This window comes from Bacillus rossius, chromosome 10 (genome assembly GCF_032445375.1).
Source record: "Bacillus rossius redtenbacheri isolate Brsri chromosome 10, Brsri_v3, whole genome shotgun sequence".
Taxonomy (NCBI): Eukaryota; Metazoa; Arthropoda; class Insecta; order Phasmatodea; family Bacillidae; genus Bacillus; species Bacillus rossius.
In genome coordinates, this window is record NC_086337.1 from 59,137,097 (window position 1) to 59,160,132 (window position 23,036).

The 23,036-nt window shown below is 35.2% G+C and overlaps 2 protein-coding genes across 2 annotated transcripts in view; one reads left to right on the plus strand and one right to left on the minus strand.

The window, feature by feature from the left end:
* LOC134536364 (adenylate kinase 7-like) overlaps positions 1–1,256 on the minus strand; it is a 30,699-nt gene extending 29,443 nt beyond the window's left edge. The window contains exon 1 of the mRNA XM_063376118.1: positions 940–1,256. Within this exon, the coding sequence (XP_063232188.1) occupies positions 940–1,137 (198 nt within the window). The 5' untranslated portion in view covers positions 1,138–1,256. The remainder of the gene's footprint in view (positions 1–939) is intronic.
* Positions 1,257–2,611: 1,355 nt separating this feature from the next.
* On the plus strand, positions 2,612–22,004 carry LOC134536280 (transmembrane protein 192). Its single transcript, XM_063376017.1, has 7 exons — positions 2,612–2,873; positions 5,814–5,954; positions 8,235–8,351; positions 11,041–11,155; positions 13,572–13,736; positions 15,505–15,613; positions 17,140–22,004. The coding sequence occupies exons 1-7, from the start codon at positions 2,835–2,837 to the stop codon at positions 17,270–17,272; spliced, it is 819 nt and encodes a 272-aa protein (XP_063232087.1). The 5' UTR covers positions 2,612–2,834; the 3' UTR covers positions 17,273–22,004.
* Positions 22,005–23,036: the final 1,032 nt, after the last annotated feature.

Consider the following 23,036-nt stretch of genomic DNA (forward strand, 5'->3'; position numbering starts at 1 on the left):
ACTCAGGGAAAGGGGGCAGGGCGGAGAGTGAAGATGAAGGCAAATTCAGTGTTGGTGAGATCAGTGCTTTAATATCCAGCGGCAATTTGGGACCCTTCCATAGGGATAGGAATTAAGGAACTGAAAAGGGTGCAACGTAAAGCGGCTACATGGGCAATGGGTATGTGGAAAAGGAAGGAAGGGCGAAGGGTGAGACTCATAGGCCATCTGTGATGATGATGGAGTAGGGTGGGACACACTACACAGGAGGAAAGTAGAGAGATTGGTGAAGTTTTTTAGGGTGACAAGGGGTGAGGGGGGCTGGGGGACTGGTTCAACAAAGGGGTGTATAGAGGGAGGAGGGATCATGGGCGAAAGATTCAGAGAGTGGAGAAGAACAGAAAGAAGAAGGCAAGAATTCCTGGTGAGGACAGGGTGGGAGTGGAATAGGACTGAGGGAAAGATACAGTATATGAGAAGAGGAAAGGACTTAAGAAAGAGGCTTCAGAAATTAACCGAGTAGGAGGGGAAGGAACTCCTTGCCAATCGCAAGACAAAATAAAAATCAACTATAATATATTACAAGTGGTTTACAGTTTTAATGATTGGTAAAACTACTTAATTTTCTTCTAAAATAATCTAAACTCCTACGAACTGGTACTTAGGTTGGTTAGCTAACATAAGTGTAATGATAAATTGTCAAGAAAAAATGGTTTTCTTCAAATTATGGCAATTTTAAGGAAAAAAGGTTTTCTACAAATTATGGCAAATTTTTTTCAGTTGATGATTATCATAACATGTTCTAAACTATCTTATAAAAACATTTGAATTTATTTCAATTTAACTATAAAGCAACAATTGTTTTTTTTTGCCTGGTGGCAATGATTCCTCCCCCTACCACACAAAAAGGATCAATTTAATAATAAATAAAAAAAAACAAAGCTGTATTTATATTTTTACCTGGGTAATTTCTCTGCCAAAGAAACTATCCAAATGATTAATGAAAACCCTGTTAGGTAGAAAACTTGGTTCTTCTAATATTTCTGGTGGTTTCCCTTCAATTATCTTCTGGGCATCAGAAAACCCAAATAAATCGCTTATATTTAAAGATTTTTGACTTTCTGGAAAATTATTTAAGTCCTGATCAATTGATGACATATCCGAAATAGAAATATTACAATAACGCAATACGGCCGCAATGTCACTAAGTTAAGTTATTCCAATTTCAAATTTTCAAAAACCAATTAATTATCAGGTAAGCCAACAGAAAAAACCGTATTGCTCTCACCAGACCTAATACAAACAGAAACTACTAAATAATAATAATAGTAATAATAATAATAATAATAATAATAACAATAATAAATTTAAATTGAAATGCAATTACATATATTATTCTTACAGAGCGTGAATTAGAATATTAAACAAACGGAATAAACAGGATTCACATATCATTACTAAACAGCAACAAAAAACATAAGAAATACCGTCAAGATGTGTATATAGAAAATGTTTAGGCTATTTCATTACCTCTGAAATTAAACGTCCCTGATCAGTAGTCGAAACCCGGATTCTAGTACCGTCCTCCTCATGCCGCAGTACCGGAAATCACCCGGCTTTAACAACTGTTGTTAATGATGCCCTAAGTTTAATGTATTTATGTAGTATGGACTGAAGAATTTCAGCATTACTAGTATTGTTAAATCACATGGCTAGTAAAATTAATCAGCTTACATGTATTTTGCGTAACTCTCTGCGCTAAGTTTTCTCCCCGATAAGGGGATAGTGTCTAACTTGAATGAATCACACTCATAGGGGCGAGCTCTGGATCTTAATTTAGACAGGCCTTGTCAACAGAGCTGCAGTGTATTGTGTTTAATAAACATCACTCATGTCATAAGTGTTATTCTTAATTTAGTATCTATACAGGAGTCTGACACTCTGAGGCATTCTTGTCTGCAATCCCTACTGCCTACCAGTCATGTGGCAGTGTCAAGCCCTGAGCATCCAACAATCTCCAGTTCTGTGGACTAGCTTAAGTTAGAACCCAGCTTACTATCAATGTATATCTCAACACACCTAGTAGCAGGAAACCAACTTTTTTAACCGGTTTTACACATAAAATGCAACTCAGAAAAGATAAAGCATGAGACTGCCAAAGTGGGCATAAACACTCTTCGGAATCGGCCGGTTCTGTACGTGATGCACAGTAGTCTGGTGAGTGGAAGTTAACTTACTTGTTGTTCTCTCCTCTCTAACTTTATTCTTATCCAGCCTTATTTTCAATTTCATGCCATCAAGCAATATCCGTTACCTGTGCTCACTTTCAATTATCTTATAACTATATCTCAAGTTACAGTTTATGTTGTGAAGTAATTTTTATTTAAAAAAAAGAATAAATATTAATATAATTTTTAGTTTGGTTGTTAACAATTTAATTTTTCTATAAATATATTTTTAAAGTATTTTGGCCGTGTGTAGGTGCCCAATATAAATGTTTCATGATGTTTGCTACTCTACAATATTTATTCGTTTAAGTAACAAAATAGACCAAATTACTGTGGTTGGAGCAACGAGCGGTTGGAGGCACTGTATGCATATTCAAACAAGCGAAAAGCGAAAATCGTATTTCATTCTATGAATGAATAAAGATCTTACGCAGTCAGTCACATGAAAATATGACTGGGGAAGCACTGTGAGAAGGAAGGCGTAATCATATGCTGGAAGATATAACTATACAATTTTTAACTTCTGTAGAGTTTGAGTGCCAAAGATGTTTTATTTTTTAAATATGTCGATTATATTTGATTATCTCACAACAGGTTTAATATTTTCGGTCTAGTGTTGCTGTAAAAATGGTCAGCCTTTCTAGGGGCTTCAGCTCATCTTCAGGAGTAAGTATCGAGTTTTTTTTGTAGATTTATTGTTTTGTGAACTCATCTTTGTTGAACTGTAATTTCGTACAATTGAGTGGTTAGGAGGTGACAAATTAATTTTAGTCTCCTGAACTTCCTCATCCCTTTTGGCTCCTTCACAAGGTGTTCACATTCTGGTATATAGGGGAAAAAGTGGAATACTTATGTGTGGTAAAACTTTAATTTCTTAGAAACTCATTAGGAATTTTGAAACACTTATTTTCAGGGTAAGTAGAGGGTGTCTGAAGTTTTGAAAAATACATTTGGAATTTTATAATTTATTTCTGGAAAAGCAGTGACCCTTACCACTTACCGGAAAACCTATTAGGGTGTAAAACAGTCGTGGGCCTGTCCGTAACGTAGGCAGTAATGTACTGACATTAAACATCCCTGTCGTTTAGAAAATAGCCTTTGCTACGCTGTAATCCTAAGGATCTCAGGAGAACCACAGGATCAAGTTGCAGCTAGCATCAAGTACACATTGGGGTGGTGACAACTATTAGGCCAATCTCTCATTGAAAACAGTCGTGACTACGCTAATAAAGCACAACATGGTGATGGCCACATCACTGGCTAGTACCTAACAGCATTGCGGGGACAACATTCAGGCCAATCCCGTGTGGAAAACAGTCTCGGCTATGCTAAGTACAAGGGCGGCGGGAAATTCACTGCTAGGCTACCTAATGTAATCTATAAAATATAATTGCTCATTAACCATTAGGTATTTTGAAATGATGTTTTCAGGGTAAGTAGCGAAACATCTGAAGTTTTCAAAAACACATAGTTCTGAATTTTATAATTTTTCTTACTGAAAAATAGCTACCCTTACAATTTACCATTGGTTTCAAGTAGTTTACTGATAATATAGTTTTAATGGTTGGTTAGGCTAGCTACATTAAAAAGACTATAAATTGTATGAATGGTTGATTAAGTAACCTAACTATAAGTTTAGCTACATTAAAAATACTTTTAATAAAAGGTAAATAGTGGATTATGTCAGCTACCTTAAGTACATAGAAAAGTGTTAATTATTTATTTTTTGTAAAACTTGCAAAAATCTGACTTTGAGGTATAGGTATTAATTAAATTTAACAAACACCATTACTATGACATAGAAGAAACATTAAATATATCATCTTCATGACTACTTACTATCGCTTACAACATGCAAATGTCTTGTTTCAAATATTCAAAATGGTGGAAATGACATGTGTCTATAAACTTGCTACTGGAAAATAATTCTGTCTCTGGTAATAAACTAATAATAGCAATACTGTTTTACAGAATAATTAGAAAAAATGTCAGGAAGTAATAAGTGCATTTTCAGTTTTTTTTACCCGGTGCACCCTTTTTCTAAATGTTACATTAAAAATTGACGATAGTCATATAGAACCTAAAAGATTAAGTACTTGGGTGTGAACTTATGTGAAAAATTAAAATACAGTGACCATATCAACTCGTATCGCAAGCTCATTTAGTGTATGTGACTGGCTGAAGTAGTCACTTTAGAGACATTGAAAACTGTTTGCAATGCTCATTTACACTCGGTAATGACATATAACATAATTGTGGGTACTGCTGAAGGAGTTAATTTACCTTTTTCAGTTTAGCTGCTAAATGCTAAAATGATCATACATTTAGGTTATTCATGAATGATTTTCTGAATAAATTAAGTTTTTACTGATTACTTTTGTATTGGGTACTTTTGTTAGTTTATCTTGGAACTTGAAAACAATCAAAAAAAGTAATTGAATTTTGTAGATATTTATAGTTTTTTGCAGGGGTGATACCTACCGCTCCTGTTTGGTCACCCTTTTTTGTTTCTGGATTTTTTTAATATTTTGTACATGCGGCATGGTGAAGATGTGTACGTGTGGAATGGGGGATTTTGGGTCCTGTGCTAACCTGTTTGGTCTTCAGTGCTGTGTGACGCACGCTGTGACCTTCTGGCACACAACCTGTTTGTTGTGTAACGTGCCGACCTTGAGTTCATCGACACTGCCGTTCTGTTTGGTGTTGCAACATTGGTGGTCTATAAAGCTTGTCTCGACTTTCTGCACATCGTGAACTTTAAAGGTTGTTAACACATGGTTTTCATCCATGTCATCTTCGAGTTAGATATCCACTATTCACTATATTACCTTCCTACAATGTTTGTACATTATACGGCAAATAGAACAGTTGGAAAATCGGTTATTAGTTTTTTTTTTGTGGGAGGAGGATTGAGTGTCATAAGTTATACCTGTTCCCTGAATAATGAAATGTACGGTAGTAGAAATTATATTCTGCAAATCGCAAGTTTTTTTTATAAGAACGAAGCTGATAAGGACTGTACATATTTAAGGGCATTATATGAGGGGCATGTGCCCTATTTTTTGAATGAACGGTCAAAACTCCCTTAAAATTCATCATTATTCAAAAATACACAAAACATATATCTTGAAAATTTGTATGCCTGAAACATTTTTTTTTATCAGGTTTGTAAAGGTAAATGGGTGTTTTATTTCCTGAACTATTGCCAAGAAAAATATGCATCTAAAAATGATGTTCCCTTCCCATGCATAAGTTTTAAGTAAATCATTGATCATTTTCCATGTTGCTAATATTTTTTAGTCACATTGCTCATTACACTTGCCTTAAAAATCCTGAACACATTCTTTTGTTGGACTAAGTAAGTTTTTTGGTGAAAAGTACACTTCAGTAGAATAACCCAGTATGTTTAAGCCACTGTAGTTCAGTCTTTGTTGCTGATGGTCGTGTCTGGATGTGGTAGCTAATGCTTCCTTCAGCTTTGTGTATAAGTATTATGTGATGGTGTTAAACAGGGGGGTTCTCTGCAATGGCGCTCAGCTAGACTGTGTTCTGTGTTTGGGGGACTGGGGGAGGGGTCTCATCCTCATGGTGTGATGCGGAGCGCAGGGAGGCGTGTTCTTCAACGACGCGTCTCTCAGCATCGAGGACGACGCGCAGCAGCTGGAGCCCATCATCGGGGCGCTGGAAGCCAGCAACTTCCACACGCTGGACACGGTGCTGGTGTCGGCGCTGCATCTCTCCCTCGCGGTGAGTGGCCCCTGGTCTGTGGCGCAACCCGTTCCTTTACCACAATTGCACAATCAGGTATCTTTTTTTTGGGTTCGAATCTGCGCAAAGAATATAATTTAACAATTCATGATGTTACATAAAAATAAAATTATGCGTTGACAACAAATTAACTAACCAAATAAACTAAAATCAATTCTTTGTATTTTTTTTTTTATTAAACCACCACAAGCTCTTAGTGAGATTAGAAGGTTAGCAACCTTTATATTTAAATATATTTTTTTTAGATGATCATAATAGTATATTTATATTGTCATACCTTATAGCCTTCCAGTTGAATATTCATGTTTAAGGGCCCTGCATTGAATGTTATTACTGTCCAAAATTTTGATTTCTTATAGTGGTTGTCACTGAACGTTCCAAGGTTGCATGGACCACTATACAAAACTGCGTGCCATCTCATCACATTTGTGTACAGGCTGGTACAGTCGTGGCAAGTATTGCTTCGGCGCGAGGGTAGCGAATCCCGGGCGTGACCCTGTTTGAGCCATGTTCATTTAAGATGTCAAACTTGAAGTTGAGAGGATAATCAGATTTAATCTAGAAAATAAATGGTTTTCACAGAATTATATTTTTTAGAATAGAAAAAGTTCCAACAAATACTATAAATATCTTGAAATTCTGTTGTAAAAGTTTCTAGTCATAAATGTTTAACTAATAACAGTGAATTGGACATTTGGAAATGAGATTGATGAATTTGAGACTTAGAATCTGGAAGTTTAATTTGTGTAACACATTTTCAGAGGTAGCTGAATAGTATAGGGTCGCAACTACGCTTGTTTGTTTGATATCAAATTGAGTGATCCCAGATTGTGAGATGCTCATGCAACCAGGTGCAATCGGTCAGATGATAGCCTCTGTTTTAGTCCCAGACTCTTGTGGGCCTGGTAATGTTTGACTCTGGTATTTAGTTTGGCAGCTTACATTGCCAAAGCATTAGATCACCCACATCCACATCTGCTGTTCATTTAGCCCTGTTCTGATGGATGCATTGGTTGAGTGGTCAGATCACTGACTCCCACCGAGATGACGTGTTCCAACCATGATTTTTCACGATTGGGAAACGTGGACTTTGCAAAGAGCCGTTGGTTTTCTCAGGATCTTCTCGTTTCTCCTGCGTGTGCATTTCGTATATTATCCCTCATCATTTCTGTGATGACTCTGATGTCGAGACTAAAGCTACGGCCACACAGGGCGCTATGTTCGCCTTGTTCGTGATGTTCACTACACAAGTAAAATATAGCCAGCTGCATCTCAGGTGTCACTGGCCACACAAAGCTGTGTTCTCTATGTTTGCTGTGTTGGCGACGTCGCCAGGTGTTTGGTTCTTGGCTATTTTTCTAAAACGTTGCTGACTTTGCGCATGCACAGATAAACAAAAACATCCGTTTTCGCACGGAATCGTGCTGTACTTTTGTGTTGGATTAAAATTAGTATCATGTCGACGGAGTACTAAAACATCATTGTTTATGGATAAATCAATAGCTATGTCTATAGAAAGTAGCATATGCGGGATAATGCCTGGGATTTGATTATGAGGGAATGCTAGCAAACTGAGTTGTACCTATTAAATGTTATCATCGTCTGAATCATCACTTGAATCCCACGGTATGCGTCTCTTTGACATCGCGAACTAGACTATCCTGTCTGGCCACTTGGCACAGTGGACATAGTGAACATCGCGAACATAGCGTAGCTGTGTGTGTGGCCTCGGCTTTAGCGTCATTCATCCATCCATCCATCCATCCATCCATCCATCCATCCATCCATCCATCCATCCATCCATCTTGTGCATTCTGACTGGTTGGTATGACTGATAAGTCCTTCATTATGATAGTTAAGTAACTTTGCTGGAAGCCAGTTTTCCTCCATTTATTTGTGTGATCTCACCAACCATAGCCAGTAGTAATTTTTAAAGATATAGTATTTGTGAGTAGGAAAATTATTTAAATTTAAAAGTATGACAATTTAATAAATTACACCATTTGTTTGGTATAGTTTTATATGTCTGTACTGCAAACTCGCTAGTTTCTTTAAAGTAATTTATATTTACTTTGCTTCATGAACATTATTTTTTGAATTCAAACTACATGCATGTGTTGTCCAAAAAGGACGACTAAATAAGCGTACTTTTGTAGATCCTATGTTGCATGGCCACCAAAGATCCTGCACGTCGATTTAGTAGCGTATTAAGTTAAATGGACTGTTTCTCAACCGTTCTGTCGTGGCGTGGTCTTGCAGATTGGTCAGCTGGTGCTCGCTCTCGTGCTGTTTGTCGTGTGGCCGTACGACAGCCGGAGGTGCGATCCGTACTTCATCATCCTGTACGTCCAGGCCGCCCACTGGTGCATCTCGCTGGTGAGTCACAGCTACACCCGTGGAGCTAAGAGCATCACACACACCGATCCTATTCTCAATAGCCATGTGTTTAAACTTTTATCTTCTTGATATAAACCCCAAGGGGTATGCAAGAAGGAATTTATTTTCCAAATTTAGGTAATTCTGCATAACATTATTAACCACTACATTCTCTTAATTTTATTTTATTTGGTTTAAGGGCAGTATTCCTTTTTTATATATATATATATATATATATATATATATATATATATATATATATATATATAATTATTTATATAGATTATGATTATATGTGATTAAAGGTGATAATATATATAGGGTATCTATATAAATATTTCAGCAGCATATATTCGCTTATGTAAATTTCCATTAATCAAATCCGTTTTAAAGCCGGTCCGCATATAATTCATTTTAAGCAGCACAGTTATTCTTGCTCCGGTGGTTCGGTCACCATGCATAGGAAGAACCACCAAGAAACCTATGCAGGATGTTCTGTTTATCTTTATGTAAGGTCTTTTCTTCTTTCCGCTGTATTAGGTACTTCCTTATCTCCTGAACAGATTCGTATTATTTAAATTACAGGATCTTGTGAGCGATTGAACTCTTTGTCTCGATGTTACATCTGCTTCGCAAATACAATTACAATTTCTTGTCCCTGCTGCCATCAGATCTACTTAATAATTTTCCAACCTTGAATACTATATACTCTTCTGGTCTTCTGCATATAACTCTAGAATATCTTCCGGTCTAGGGCGAGGTGGATCAGGGTCTCGCCGTGGTTCCCCAGAAACCACTCCGGGAAAATGCTGGGAGTTTTTTTAGCGTGGGTTGTCTCACTCCAGACCACCCGCCTAGCAAACGGCTGGTCTAGGAATGGACGTACATTGTTCATTAACACTTGAAGAAATTAATTGGGTGCTGCAAATTATTTCAGTTCCAGAAATAAAAATGTTACTGCCGTCAATTTGCTTACTGAAATAATGTCTTTCGGATACATACTGGTATTAATGTATTTTAATTAGTACTCGTAGAAAATTCACAGTCATTTTGGCAACCACCTTCCGACTCAATAAAACAATATATGTAGAGAGACAACCTTTCTCACATAACCTCTCATAGACTCAAAAACCACATAGGTACAGCGACGGATAGCTATTAATTTAAAAGACAGTTCGCACTTATGTCCCGTAGTTGCATACAAACTCACGGTACAACCGAAGGACTCGGTCCTTCGGAACAAAGAGTTCACCCAATCCTTTTATTGAGCTTTTACCGATGAATGTGGTAGAAAAATTGAAGATAAAAGTTCCAAAAAATGAAAAAAGGAAAAAGAAGGTTGATTATATGTGGTAGCGCTCGGACCACAGCTGTGAAATTCTTTCTAAAACTACATAATTGTCTGCTTTTGTGAGCTCATGCTCACCGTGACCTATTGGTATCTCTATCAGACAAAGACTGCCTGAGGCTACGGAGGAAATTGCAAGCCGCGCGGCCAGGCGCCATTTGTAACGGTTCGTTACATACAAAAATAAAAAGATTTAAATCGTTGATTGTAGTTTTTGTTTTATTCTTTCAATTTAGAATGCACAGACGAATCCAAACACTTCCAAAAGAGGCTGCTCTCTCATTCCACATACATTCGCCCGTCGAGAAATGCTCGCAGCTCGCGCGAGGAGAATTAACAATAAAAAATAATAACGTCGATTAAGTTCTTCAGTAAAAGAAATCTGTAATTATACAAAAATCAGTATGGCCTCAAATACGGCCGCACCTGGTGAAAAAACCGCGAGCCGCCGAAATGCGGCCTCGCCTGGCAGCGATCACCCGACGACTACTGATGAACTCATGACACGTCTCCTCCACGCAGGGAGTAGACGTCACATGACCTCACCGACCAATCACACGCACGCTTCATTCACTCTTACAGATACAAGCCAATCACAGAACAAATTACAATACATGAAAAAACCTTGTACATACAGAACTCTGGGCTCCCCTGATCTGTCTCTTTTCAATTTCACATCGAAATCGGGGACTCCCATTCTCGTTCTCTCTCCCACACCGTGAGACAGCAGTTATCACACATTTCCCACGACCAGTGGGGAATCCCAGCCTCTATCTCTCTTACTGGGGAATCACTGTTTCTTTCTCACTTGCACTTACAGGCCTCTTTTGCCCCTCTCTTTCTATACCTCACCCCAGACACGGTCCCTTGTTCTAGAACCTTAGGTAACATCTGCAATCTAATAAAACGTAATATATAATTATAATACAATATTCAAATTTAAATAAATAATAGATAAAACTCATTACAATAATATTAGGCAAATATAAGTAGAAAAACAAAGTTGAAAGGATGACAGAAGAAACATGATTATTAAATAATTATAAATTCAGAATAAGATATACTGGTAACCTAACCATTCCTTAGTAACAATATTATTAGTAGGAAAGGGCATGTATGCTGCAATGCTACAAAGTTACTTACAAAATGTTTAATTTCACTCGTCAACTACCATAATTTCTAAAGTTTTTCCTTCTGGGAAGTTAATATTATTGTGAAAGTTTACTGCATTACACATTTACAGAATTTAATTATGATTGCGTTATTTTTTTAATCTTCTGTGAATATTGTATTCATAGTAATTTGTGTTCTACTGTGTGGTAATATTTTCTTGGTGCTCAGATTATACATCTACACATCAAGAACAAACACAATCTGCTGAGAGTAAATGGCTACCACGAGTTTTTCCGGAAGATGTACAGCCGCTCCCAGATGCCTTTCTACATCGTCTCTATGTGTAAGTTAAGATTTTCGAGTTACCAGTAACTTGCATTGTGTCTCTTTGTTGGTCTTTAACTTGTGCAGAGTTTCGCAATATCATAAAACTGCCTGGTCTTGATCAGATCATCTTAATTTTAAACTTTGCAGTTTTATTGCTGAATTTGTGTTTTTGCCGAAAGGAACAGAACCTTGTTTCCGTAATCACAGATTTTTAAAAATTTTGTGCCATGTTTATTGAATTACAGAAACCACTTAATATAGACACAAAATTTTTTAATATAGTTCATTTTATAAATATTGAAGTCTTTCTGGAAACCTTTTTTCTAAAACGTGTCAAACACCTTTTAATAACTTGACTGAAATGATCTATAAATAGGGACAAAATTACATGGTGAATTGCGATAAAACCGAAATATCAAAGAAAAGCATGTCAAAACACAGTGTAACAATGAAATGAAAGTTAATACACCATGTAGCACCAAAATACAAGTTACATCATGGAATTTAGTAGCATTTAACCATAACTTTATCAAATCATAAAAAAAAATTAATCTTTTAATGTTTGAAATACAAACAATTCCATTATTTCCAGACAAAATACTGTACCCAAAGTTCATGGATCAGAATAATTAATTATTTTTATTTTGTATCTCTTACTGAATCATTCTCAAACGATACAAGCTTGCTAATTTATTTTTATTGTTCTGAATATAACTGTTTCAGACCAATTTATCACAAATTATTTTATCGTAAAATGCAGCATGTAAATTTTACTACTATTTTGGTGGAGTAAGTATTACAACACAGCTTTTTAAAAAAAATCCTTTTTTTTTTTTTTTTTCAAAAAAGAAATTGGACTAAAAATAAAACCATAAAATCTTGTCTATCTATTACCAATTAAGATGTTTTTTTTTTCTGTAACATTTTTAATAAAATGTTTTTGTGCTGTGCCATACTTTGGAGGATGTGAAAATAATTTTTTTTGGGATTCTAGTTCTCATTTGTACTAAAAATAATTCTTTATTAGTATTTGATTCAAACAAAACAATTGAAATTTGCACAGGTCTACCGATTATAATTGCTAATGCAGGAAGTGGACCAATTCTGATTATGAATGATGTATTTTCCATTAAAATTAAGTCATATTTCCTGCAATTGGAGAGGGATAACCCAGTTTTAGAATTCCCAATTCTAGACTTATGCAAATACTGGTTTTTAAATTCTAATTGAATTTAGAATCAAATATCTAGTCATCCACGAACATGAAATATTTTTCTTATCAAAATTTAATATACAGTGAAAATTTCTTTTCTCCATACTTAACAGGCATTCAAGAAAAATTGATCAAAAAACAGTTAAAATGAAAAGAGAAAAATTTGTGTGGAACCGTAACAGAGAAGTATAAAATGAAAGAAGAATAAAAAAAACTGGCGATGCATTTTCTTAAACCATTAAAATCTTAAGTTTGATAATTATTTTATTGAACCAACTGAGTGACTTATTGTATACATAACAATAGAGTATTATTAATAATTGTAAAGCATAGTCACACATTATTCATGTATTAAAAACAAAGTATCTATGTATAATGTTGCAGAAAATAAATTCAAATGTCTTAGTACATGTTAGTTTTTTTAAATTAAAATTTTGTATGAATGAGGTGTATCTGTTGATAACTATACACACACATATTCATTTTGAATTATCAAGTTGAGTATCAAATTATGGGAGTTTATTCAGGACTCGTTGCGGACCCGCTCACTGGTTCTGAACGCGTGTGTCGAGTGGGGCGGCCTGCGGAATTGTGTCGCTCAGTGTGTCTCAGTATTTATACACTGTACGGAATAATGCACCTGAAATATAATTTAAGTTTTTCGTAGTGCCAGACAACCACATCTTCCTAGAAAATACTCTGAAAATCCAACATTTGGGCTGTGTGTTCAGTTTTAAACTAGGTAGGTGAGCAGGCACTTGTAAGGAAGAAATATGTTGTCTGTGTACTTGAGGAGATTTTTTAAGGTGATTAATTTTCAATACTCCAGTATGACTCTTGATATTTATTTTTAAAGTGATAATAAATCATTACCCGTTTATATACGATGATTAGAGACCCGTGAATTTTGCGGATTCAATGACCTCCAGGATAGACTCCAATATCCTCTACACACTCGGGAAAATGCCAACTGTTCATTGGCTGCTGACTTGTGAGTCGTCTCGACTGGGTGGCCTGTGATCCGACACTTCTATGAGTGAGGGTCTCTAATTGGCCCTCAGTCCTCCAGATTAACAGTGAACCAATTACAGAAGCAGCACTAAGGTATAATTATTTGAATTTTAGCATAACACGAAATGAATCGGCGAAATTCACGGGTCTCTAACGATGGTACTTGCAGGCCCGGGGAACTGTGTGGCTCACGTGCCGGTGTCCCCAGGGAGCGCAGTGCTGCTGGTGGTCGCAGCGGCGGGGGAGCAGGCGAGCCCCGACTTCCGCCGGCAGTGCCGCTCCGAGTCCAGCTACCTCTCGCCGGCCGGGTACCTGTGTGGCGTGGTGGGGGCCGAGACCCTGGCGCTGGTCGCGGCCATCTCCTTCTACCTGTGTGAGTGCCCCGCCTCCCGACCCCACATTGCAACCTCTCGTAAACCCGTGAGCGCCGACTGCACGCCCGAGCTGAGCCGAGCGTGCGAGAACCGACCTTCTGTAATATCAAACAGGTTGAGGCGGGCTTTTTTTAACTAATTGTTCGTGATTATATTTGAACAAATTATTCAAAATTAAATTTTGCAAAAAAACATGTAAATAATATTTGAAAATTAAAAAAGTATGCATTTTTTCATCAATGTTTTCTTATGAGGTTTTTTAGAATTATCGTCTGTAAACCAACTTTACAGACAACCCCCCCCCCCCCCCCCCCCCCTTTTTTTTTGGTGTTGTAAATTACATTAGTCATTAGTGGTAAGACCTCTTGCAGTAGTGAATAAGGGAGCTAGCTCCCAGAATTGTTGGTAAACGGTCATCAGTATTGTTTGTATAACTTTATGTTCTCTCTTAAAGTCTTGTCTTGAAGTTTTCTTTTGTCAGAAGTTGTGTGAATTTTTTTAGGTTTTAAAGTTCAGTATTCTTTGAGGGATGATTTTGCAACTACGTATTCCAAGGCCCTCCTGCCCCTCGTATCACAAGCGCGAGTATGAGGTATTTTGGTTTTCCCAAGTTGTACAACTGGTTTTATTGCCGTTGGATGTGTGTGGATATCTTTCCTGGGGGTGAAATGTGAAAAATAATGGTAAATAAAACAGAGTTTCATGGCAGTTTTAATTTGAGTTGTACTGCTATAGTTATGTGTGCATAAATCTGAAAGTCTGTTTTTTCATAATTTTTTAAAATTCTTTGTTCAGTAGCCACGGATTTTAAAATTTGGTTTGTTGTATGAGTTTAGACATTTGGTTTTAGTGTTCTAATTACCTACTTAGAGTGAAAGTTCTTATTTACACCGTTCAGTAAGACAAATTTTTGAAAGTTAGTTAACCTTTTAATATATGTGGAATACCTTCAAGAAGATAATGTTAAAATGAAATAAATCATGAATTATAAAATTCATTGAATGACTGTAAGCATGAGGTTACACATTTAAACATTGAGTGAGTACTTATCCTCATTTGCCCTCACCTCTTTTTCTTCCTGTACTTACTGAATTTGCTGTTCTTTAGTCTTTGTTATTATCTTCACATACAGGGTTCGTAAGCCTCCTTAATATCCTTAACATTTGTCTTCAATTGAATAACGGTCTTTAAAAATCCTTAAATTTCAGTAAGATTCCTTAAAAACTCCTCAATAAAGACTGATAGCTTGCAAGTATTGGATAAATGCGGATATTTTAATGTTCTTTTGTTTCCGACTTGGCAGCAAAGTACCTACATGTCCAGTACAGTTGGCAAATGATGATTAGTTTTATGTACAAAGAACGTTTTGAATTTGTTTTTCATAGTTTTTATCTCACCGTTTAAACTATAAGGTGTGTTTTATTATCTTTGAACTTTAAAACATTTCATAGTAAATGGTTGGGGTATAAAATTCATTTTCACTGCATGGGTTAGATATGTTCTAGAGATAATTCTGGACAATAGGGTAAGATGTGCACCAACAAAATAAATAATTTTTTTCTACTTTTTGGTAGTGATGAAGGCGATGACGTAATTTTTTATTGCCCAAGAAAGTATGAAGTAATAGTGTCTCGTACATTTCCCGTGTTGATAAACACATTGACGTGAGATTAAAGTGTCAGCTCACTGCGGGGATATTCTGAGGATGTTCAGACCGCCAAGCTGTGGACGGAGAGCAAGTGTGTGCAGTGAGCGTGTGTGTTCCAGCCCGAGTTGTGCGCTTCAACAGGAAGAAGCCCGCGCCGGATGTCCTGAGAGACGAGTGGATGATCAGTCTCATACAGAACAACTACGGCAGCGGGGAAGTCGGCTACAGGTAAACTGGAGTGTGAGAGCACAACTTTGCAATGTAATGAAAATGTTTTTAAAATGTATCTGAAACATTGTTTTGTAAATTGATATGTACAGTAGAACCCCTGTCATACACTTTTCAACGGAGGGCACAAAAATGGTGTATGATGCGGGAAAGTATGAAAAGGGAATGGCAATAATACAATTTTTTTCCAATCTAGCATATCAGCACAATGTCACATTAAACGTAAATACATATGTGTAAATAATTACATTATATTTATGAAAGATATTAATTCATGAAGTCCTTTCTTGGAAAAAAAAAGGGGGCGGGGAAAGTCACCAAGCCTAAATTAGAAATGAAGAAGAAAAAAAATGAGGCTATTTCTTGGGAAAAAATCAGAAATTTTGGTTTGTTTTTACAAACAACTTTATGCAACACAACACTTTTCAATGAAAATTTTAACCTTAAATATGTAGAATACAAAACAATCCAATCGTAAGAAAACAATAACAAACGAGTATATTCAGTTAAAAGATTTATGAATGCACAAAATATGAGATCCGTGCCTTGCACCATTTTCATAATCATTGCTAGTTTGCGCCACTAGTCTCGCTTGGGTGCTGGCCATAGATGCTACTAGCGAAGTGCACAGTCTTCCTGATACTATCCATATCTATGGCGCGATAAAGTTATTTTCTTACGTTTGCAACGGTAAACAATATACTTTTTTTCAAAATAAAATTATTAAAACGTAGTTTGTAAGGCGGAATATAAAAAAATAAACATTTGTGAATTTTGGGACTTTTCCGCTTCCTAAAAACGTATGAAACGGGAAATTAATGATTTTATTAGTGTATGTTCCGGGAAAGTAAACCATTGTAAATATAGTACTTTCGCCAGGACCAAAATTAATCGGCGTATGACACGGGAAAATAATGTATGAAACGGAAACGTATGATCGAGGTTCTACTGTATTTGGAATGAGAATTTATTTTGGAAATACATTTTCCCTTTTTTTTTTCCCTCAAGAGTATCATCTGATAATGTTAATTTTTTCTTCTAAGAAGTCACAATTGAAGGACACAAATTTGGTTTCATACGGTTTTTCTCAAAACTTTTTTTTTTAATATTATTTATCATTAAAAAATTTTTCCAAATAGTTTTATGGAATGCCTTGTTATTAGAAGGGCCTGACTGACATAGGTAAAAAATAGTTTCTCCTGTGAAATAATATAATCGGTTTTTGGCATTGAATTTTTTTTTTTTAGAATTAATACAGCTGTAATAATACTCTTACCTAATGGACAATAATTAATGGTCTCGGAGAAATAAAAAAATAACAGAATTACAGAAAATTAACGGCACTTGTTGTAACGCGCCGTGGTATGCAAAACAAACCACGCAGTATAACTCTGGCAAGTAAAGCATGTAGGAACAACCCCGGCTTGCGCCCGGAGGACTTCAAGGGAAGGGCAAGGCCAGGATGGCGGGACGCCGGCCGGTCGTGAGACCCGGGTCACGGTGGCTCACGGGAGGCCTGGTTGCAGGGAGCGCAGCAGCCAGCTCCAGGACCTGCTGGAGAAGCAGGCGGACGTGATCCGCTCCCTGCGCGACCAGAGCGCTCGGCTCAGCCTCAAGGTCATGCTGCTGAGCTCCGGGCCGAGCGCCGCCCGCCCCTAGGGGCCTCTCCGTCCGCGGTCGACAACCCGGGCGGACTTCCCGTTCCGATTGGAATACGTGGCGTGGAAGCGAGAGTAGACCTCGCAACTTGAAACGAGGGTGGAGAAGTACGTGCGTCAGCTTGATCTATGGTTATCTGAGAAATAACACATTTCCAGGGAGGCTGGAACGCAAACGCAGGGGTTTCTGGGATTGCAGTGGGAAGACTTGACAACTTAAGCCAGTTCAAGTCATTTTCCTACCGAGCTCCTCCCTCGGATAAACATGGCTATGACAAGATTGTATTTTTGTCCTCTATTAGGCTGCCTAGTGTAGGAACTAATATTAGGATTGCTTTTTTTTTTTTTTAATGTGGTTTCTGCAAAAAATAATTACTATTAAAATAGCAATTTTTCTATGCTGAGGTTTTGTTGTTAAGGAGGTTTTACTGTCCATGTTTCATCACTAGAGGAAGTGGTTGTCTTTATAAAATCGTTTGTGTCGAGACACGTTTTGAAACACCAGTTTTGTTGGTATTTCACGAATAGGTAAGTTTTTCTTACATCATTTAAATGTTATGTTGTTAACAAGAATCTATCTGTGTCTGATGGGTTTCAGAATGGCCCAATGAAATTACACTACTATGATGAAAAACAATTGGTAGTGTTCATGAACAAAATTGAAGTAAGTGTGCATTAAGGCTATAGTGAAAATTGATTAAATTTTCTCTTTTAAACTTCCTGTAGGTATTGCCATGGCAATTCACCTTGTGTGATGTTTGTGTCAGTTGAATATAAATTTATCACTTATGTATTTGATATTTTACTGATACTTTATGTTGATTTATGTAGTTTAGAGTTTTTAAGAGTTATACACCATATTATGAAATACTAACAACATGTACTGTGTTTCATCGTATAATCATTGTACTCATGTAATCGTCACACTGTTGTTTTAGAGCATCAACATTTTGAAGAAAGAAATTCTCGCATAAAAATTGCATGAGGTTTTTGGTCCCACTATTAGATTCTGAGCGTTTTGTGTAGGTAGTAAACACGACAGGATAAAGCACCGTGCAACAGTAGTTGGTTGTCAAGTTGCTGTCGGACAGTTTGGTAGTTGTAATGGGGAAATACAGTAATTACAATCACAGTAAAACTCGTTTAAAATGTACCTGTTACAACACGATTTTTGTCCAATACGGTCAAACATTTTTGTTCCACCATTTTCTCAATAAGATAAACGTAATTTTTTACCATTTAAGTTGTTGCCCATAAACTTCTTTTCCTGTATAAAATAATGTATTTTAAATAGTAAATCTATTGTTTGTTAATATATTACCGCTTGGCTTATATAATTAACAGAAATACGAATTTGTTTGATGTGTAAATTTTCTTTTAAAGATGTTTTCAAACATAACCTTTATCTGTTTTTGTTGATGCTGTGTAGTGTGTATAAAATTGTAGCCAGCGCTAGTGGAAATCATTTATGATTGCTTACATTGATGACCGTATAGAGTGTGAGCGTACAGTAGAATATTGATATTGATAGCAGATTACATGCAACATGCACGCTCTGTCTCGTGCCAAGTAAACTACATTTGTTAACTCTCATTCTTTCGTGGTTGGTGTGTTTACGACAATAGTTTTGCGTTAGTTCCAGCTCACGTTCAGATCACGGTTTTCGTTTTTCTGTTTAAAGTTGGAATAAATATGTTTTTGTTGCCTTTTCATTAATTTAAATTGTTTGGCGTGCGCTCATATAGTCTACTGTTTGATTAAATGTATTTTCCATGCAATAGGTTTTGTTTTTATGAATAACTTTACCTCAACAAAAATGCTTCTTGCATAAAAATCGCACCCCGACTTTTCAAACTTGATTATTGCATAAAGTGTGTGACGATTATGTGATAAAACATGGTATTTAGATAAGTGTGCTCTTATTTTTAAAATGTTATATTTGTATTACAGTGAGTTTATCAAATAAGAATGCTGGTCATTTATACATTTATTTTCTTAGTTTTGAAAAATTTTATTTTCATTAGCAGCTTCGAAAATTTTTACACTTAATAATAAAAGCTAGTCAGGGTCAACTCTAAAGGAAGATTAGTTTTTGTTATATTTCTATCATTTAAATTTCCACGCTATTTTTATTGCCACAGTATTAAAATGCTGATTTTTTAATAGTGATAGTGAGGAAAGTAAAACTATTAGAATTGATACTATGTATTGATGATAAGTCTCCATGCTCTATGTATGTTGGGGTGATTGTGATAATACTTGACTGTTTGATACCAGCCTTCTTTTATGTATATGCTCTAAATAAAATAACATTAGTCATGAGGAAGTAGCATGTGACATATGTAGCACTTATCAAAACTAATTTTTGTATTTCATTTATCACTTTAACTGAGATATATAACCTTTTATTTATTTTTTTCCCTACGTAAAACAAACAATTAAAGATATCCCATTACAGAAATCAGAAGGTGAAGAAGAGATTAAATTTTGTATGATTGTTTGGGTGCTATGTAGCTTAAAAATAATCATAATTATTTTTTATTACTTTTTTATGTAATTTTCTAAATGATTGTTAAAGTTAACATATTTTATTTGTAATGATCCTCAGAAGTAAAATACCTGAAATGATGACTTCAGTTGATGCCATATACAATGTATAAAAAAGATTTTATAGTTTCATTTTTAGACCAATTAAGTTTTTAAAACATGAGAGTTTGATGTTTTTGTTTTCATATCTTCTACTTTACTTGTACATAGTGCCTCATTTAACAAGTATGACATAATATGTACATATTTCATCAAAATAGTGTAATTTTCAGTTTTAAATTTTTTTTTTTATAATAAAATAATGTATGTTAAGCATAATTTTCTTGGGACAATAACAGTTAATTGGCTATAATTTCTGTGTTTGAAAAAAATTACTGTCTAGTAATGTAAAAATTATTAAATCTGAAATGCAAAATCAAGGAAACACTTTATTTTTCTATACATTTGGTTTGTAAATTTTAGTACAAAATGTGCTAAATACAACATTTTCATTGATTTTAATGTATTAAAAGGTAGTAACAGTGTTTTAAGATTAAGACTTAAGTTTTGTTAGAATTCTAATCAATTCAGCGATATTTTATTCACATTTTGGTCCTACATTTAGGGTGCAGCATGATTGTAAGTTTTATTTTCGTTAACACAATTCACCATAAAATCTTGTCAATATGTATACATAACCATTCAGAATAAAACCAAAGATGTAATGTAATACAATAGTGATTTACAATTTTCCGCCTTATTGCTTGGGTATGGTCTGTTTTGGAACCTTGTTATATTGAACATAGGTACATGTATTCTTTATTTAGGTTACTCCGTGCAACTTGAAACAGAGAGTACGTTCAGTCATTTGCGTCAACTGCGTGGTTAATACTTTACGCGGAGTTAGGGGTGGCATGTCCGCATTATAACATACTGAGTGTGTGAAACCATTTTTTTTCTCCAGCTAATATTCGCACCAGGTTGGTTAGACGCCCAAAATATTATACACCAATACACACTGAAATTGTAATGGATGTATTGTTGTTCAATTTTGATTTTTTTTATTATGTATTACCTATTATAGGCAGTGGGAGATTTTATTTACATATTACAGTTTTTTTTCCGTAGGCAACACATGGTGTGTAGTCATTACTTTGTCATCTTGATGTAAAGTGGATTTTAAATTCAAAGTGTGTTCCAAGAAAATTGTTTATTTGACGCTTATGTGCTGTCGGCAAGATGGTGGGCAGTGTTACCTGCTGACAGTAGCTAGGTGCAGGTTACAAGTTCAGTTTGGTGCTCTTAATAATCTCCAGAGCCAAGCATACCTTTCCGGTAGATTTTACGTTTACTCCAGTCTACGCCTTGCAACATAATTTCATTTAAGAAAGGGTTCTCGAAGCCAAAATAAAAATTAACAGTGTAATAATTGTATAAATTTTTTTGCATTTCAAATGTTTACATTTTGGGCAAATGTTACTCGTATTTTCAGACAAACATTTGTTACTTCTTTAATTAATTAACTTAATTATAAAATTTTCTGAATTTGTTTAAAATATTACTATATCCATTTGACTGTATTCCTAAATGGGAGGAAAAGCAATTTCTTTTAGTTCTTAATTTTCTTAATCTGGGTATTATTGCCATATAGTGAAGTAACAATGTAAATTATTCTATTTATCATGATTTTGCAAGGGAAGCACAATTTCATGGTGTGAGCTTTATTAATGTTAAATTTTGGTTGAAAAATTTTAATTAGTCTGAAACTTTGCAGCTTTGTTCATTGTTTTCAAGGTAGTTAAGGTGTGAATGCAGATAATAATACTGATTCAGAGAGAGAAAAAGTCTGTGAAGGTGCTTATATAATCATTTAAAAAATGAAATACGTAACTGCCTTGTGCACATGGGACAGTATATCTTGATCATTGTAAACTGGTTTTTAAACAATAATTTTGCAGTGTTCTGGAAAATTATGCTCCTGTGTCCGCCTTAATATTTTCAAAGTTATCTATGATATTTAATGATTGTTGTACCTAAGTATTGTACATTGTGTAAGTGAATCCAGAACAAAATCAACATATGTATTTATTTTGCTGTGCATATGGAATTGTTAATGTGACATGTTGTTTGTTGTGCACTGTTTGTTTTACATGTGGCAAAGGATCTTTTGCATATTTTTTATTAATAAAGTTCTTTTATGTAAAAAATTTGTTTGTTTATTTTGTGCTTTTTTTAATGCAATAATCCGGGCTTTTTGCTTATTATTAAATTAACTGAATTTAGTGAATTGTTATACAGTTAAATATTTTGACACTTTTCTGTACTCTGGTATTTTTCAGTACTGACTAACTTGGCATTGCTTAAAAACTTGCATTGTTATTGAAAATTGGAATAATAAATAATTGAGCCAAATGTTTGTTTGAATATGATGTCAAGTTTAATAACACTAAGAGAAAGGTTGTGCTGTCTTCACAGAAACACATTAGATAAACAGGGATTGTAATTCATAGTATGTACCTACATATATATCTTTTGAAAACTTTTATTTTAAGTTATTTTTTGCTGGTGGGTGCTGAAAAAATAAATTAATAATTTCTAAATGTCATTTCTGAATGAACAGGAAAGTAAATTAAAGTGTAAATTCTAGTTGTTTCTCCACAATTTTATTTTTTGAATATTTGCTAGTGGGTCCATTGTTAGTATAGTCGACATTTGCTAACGATAAACCATCAGCTGTCTGAAAAGACAATTCTGTTCCATTGTACCTGGGTTGATCTGCTGGAAAAGTTTTCTCTTTAGGAATAAAGTAAAACCTTTGAAATTTACTTACGAAAATGAGCAGTTAGGAGAAATAATGTAATTATGGGACGTATAAGGTATTGTAATGTAATTTCTTTGCAGAAGGAATGTTTCAGTAGAATGAAATCATTCAGGTTTAAATGTACTTATCAGTGTGCACCAACTCTCAGTGTGTGTGAGTTAATATTATGGCAGGGGCTTAGACAATGGAGATAACCATATCCACCTTCATATTTCATGGAAGTGGTACTTATTATTTGATGAAATAGTACTTATTAGGCTGCCAAATTTAAAACATTTTGTCTAAAAAATTATTAAGTGCTGATATATATAAATTTGTGGCAGAAAATGCCTCTCTTTCTCTCACTTTCTCTTACTCTCTTTTTTTCTCTTTCTCTCTCTCTTTCTCTCTTTCTCTCTCTCTCTTTCTCTCTCTCACT

Bases quoted from the DNA above. Each gene is read 5' to 3' on its own strand.
- LOC134536280 (XM_063376017.1), top strand. From the start codon at position 2,835: ATGGTCAGCCTTTCTAGGGGCTTCAGCTCATCTTCAGGA. The intron at 11,156-13,571 runs GTAAGTTAAGAT...CGGTGTCCCCAG, and splicing joins TTTCTACATCGTCTCTATGT to GGAGCGCAGTGCTGCTGGTG. The intron at 15,614-17,139 runs GTAAACTGGAGT...GCCTGGTTGCAG, and splicing joins AGCGGGGAAGTCGGCTACAG to GGAGCGCAGCAGCCAGCTCC.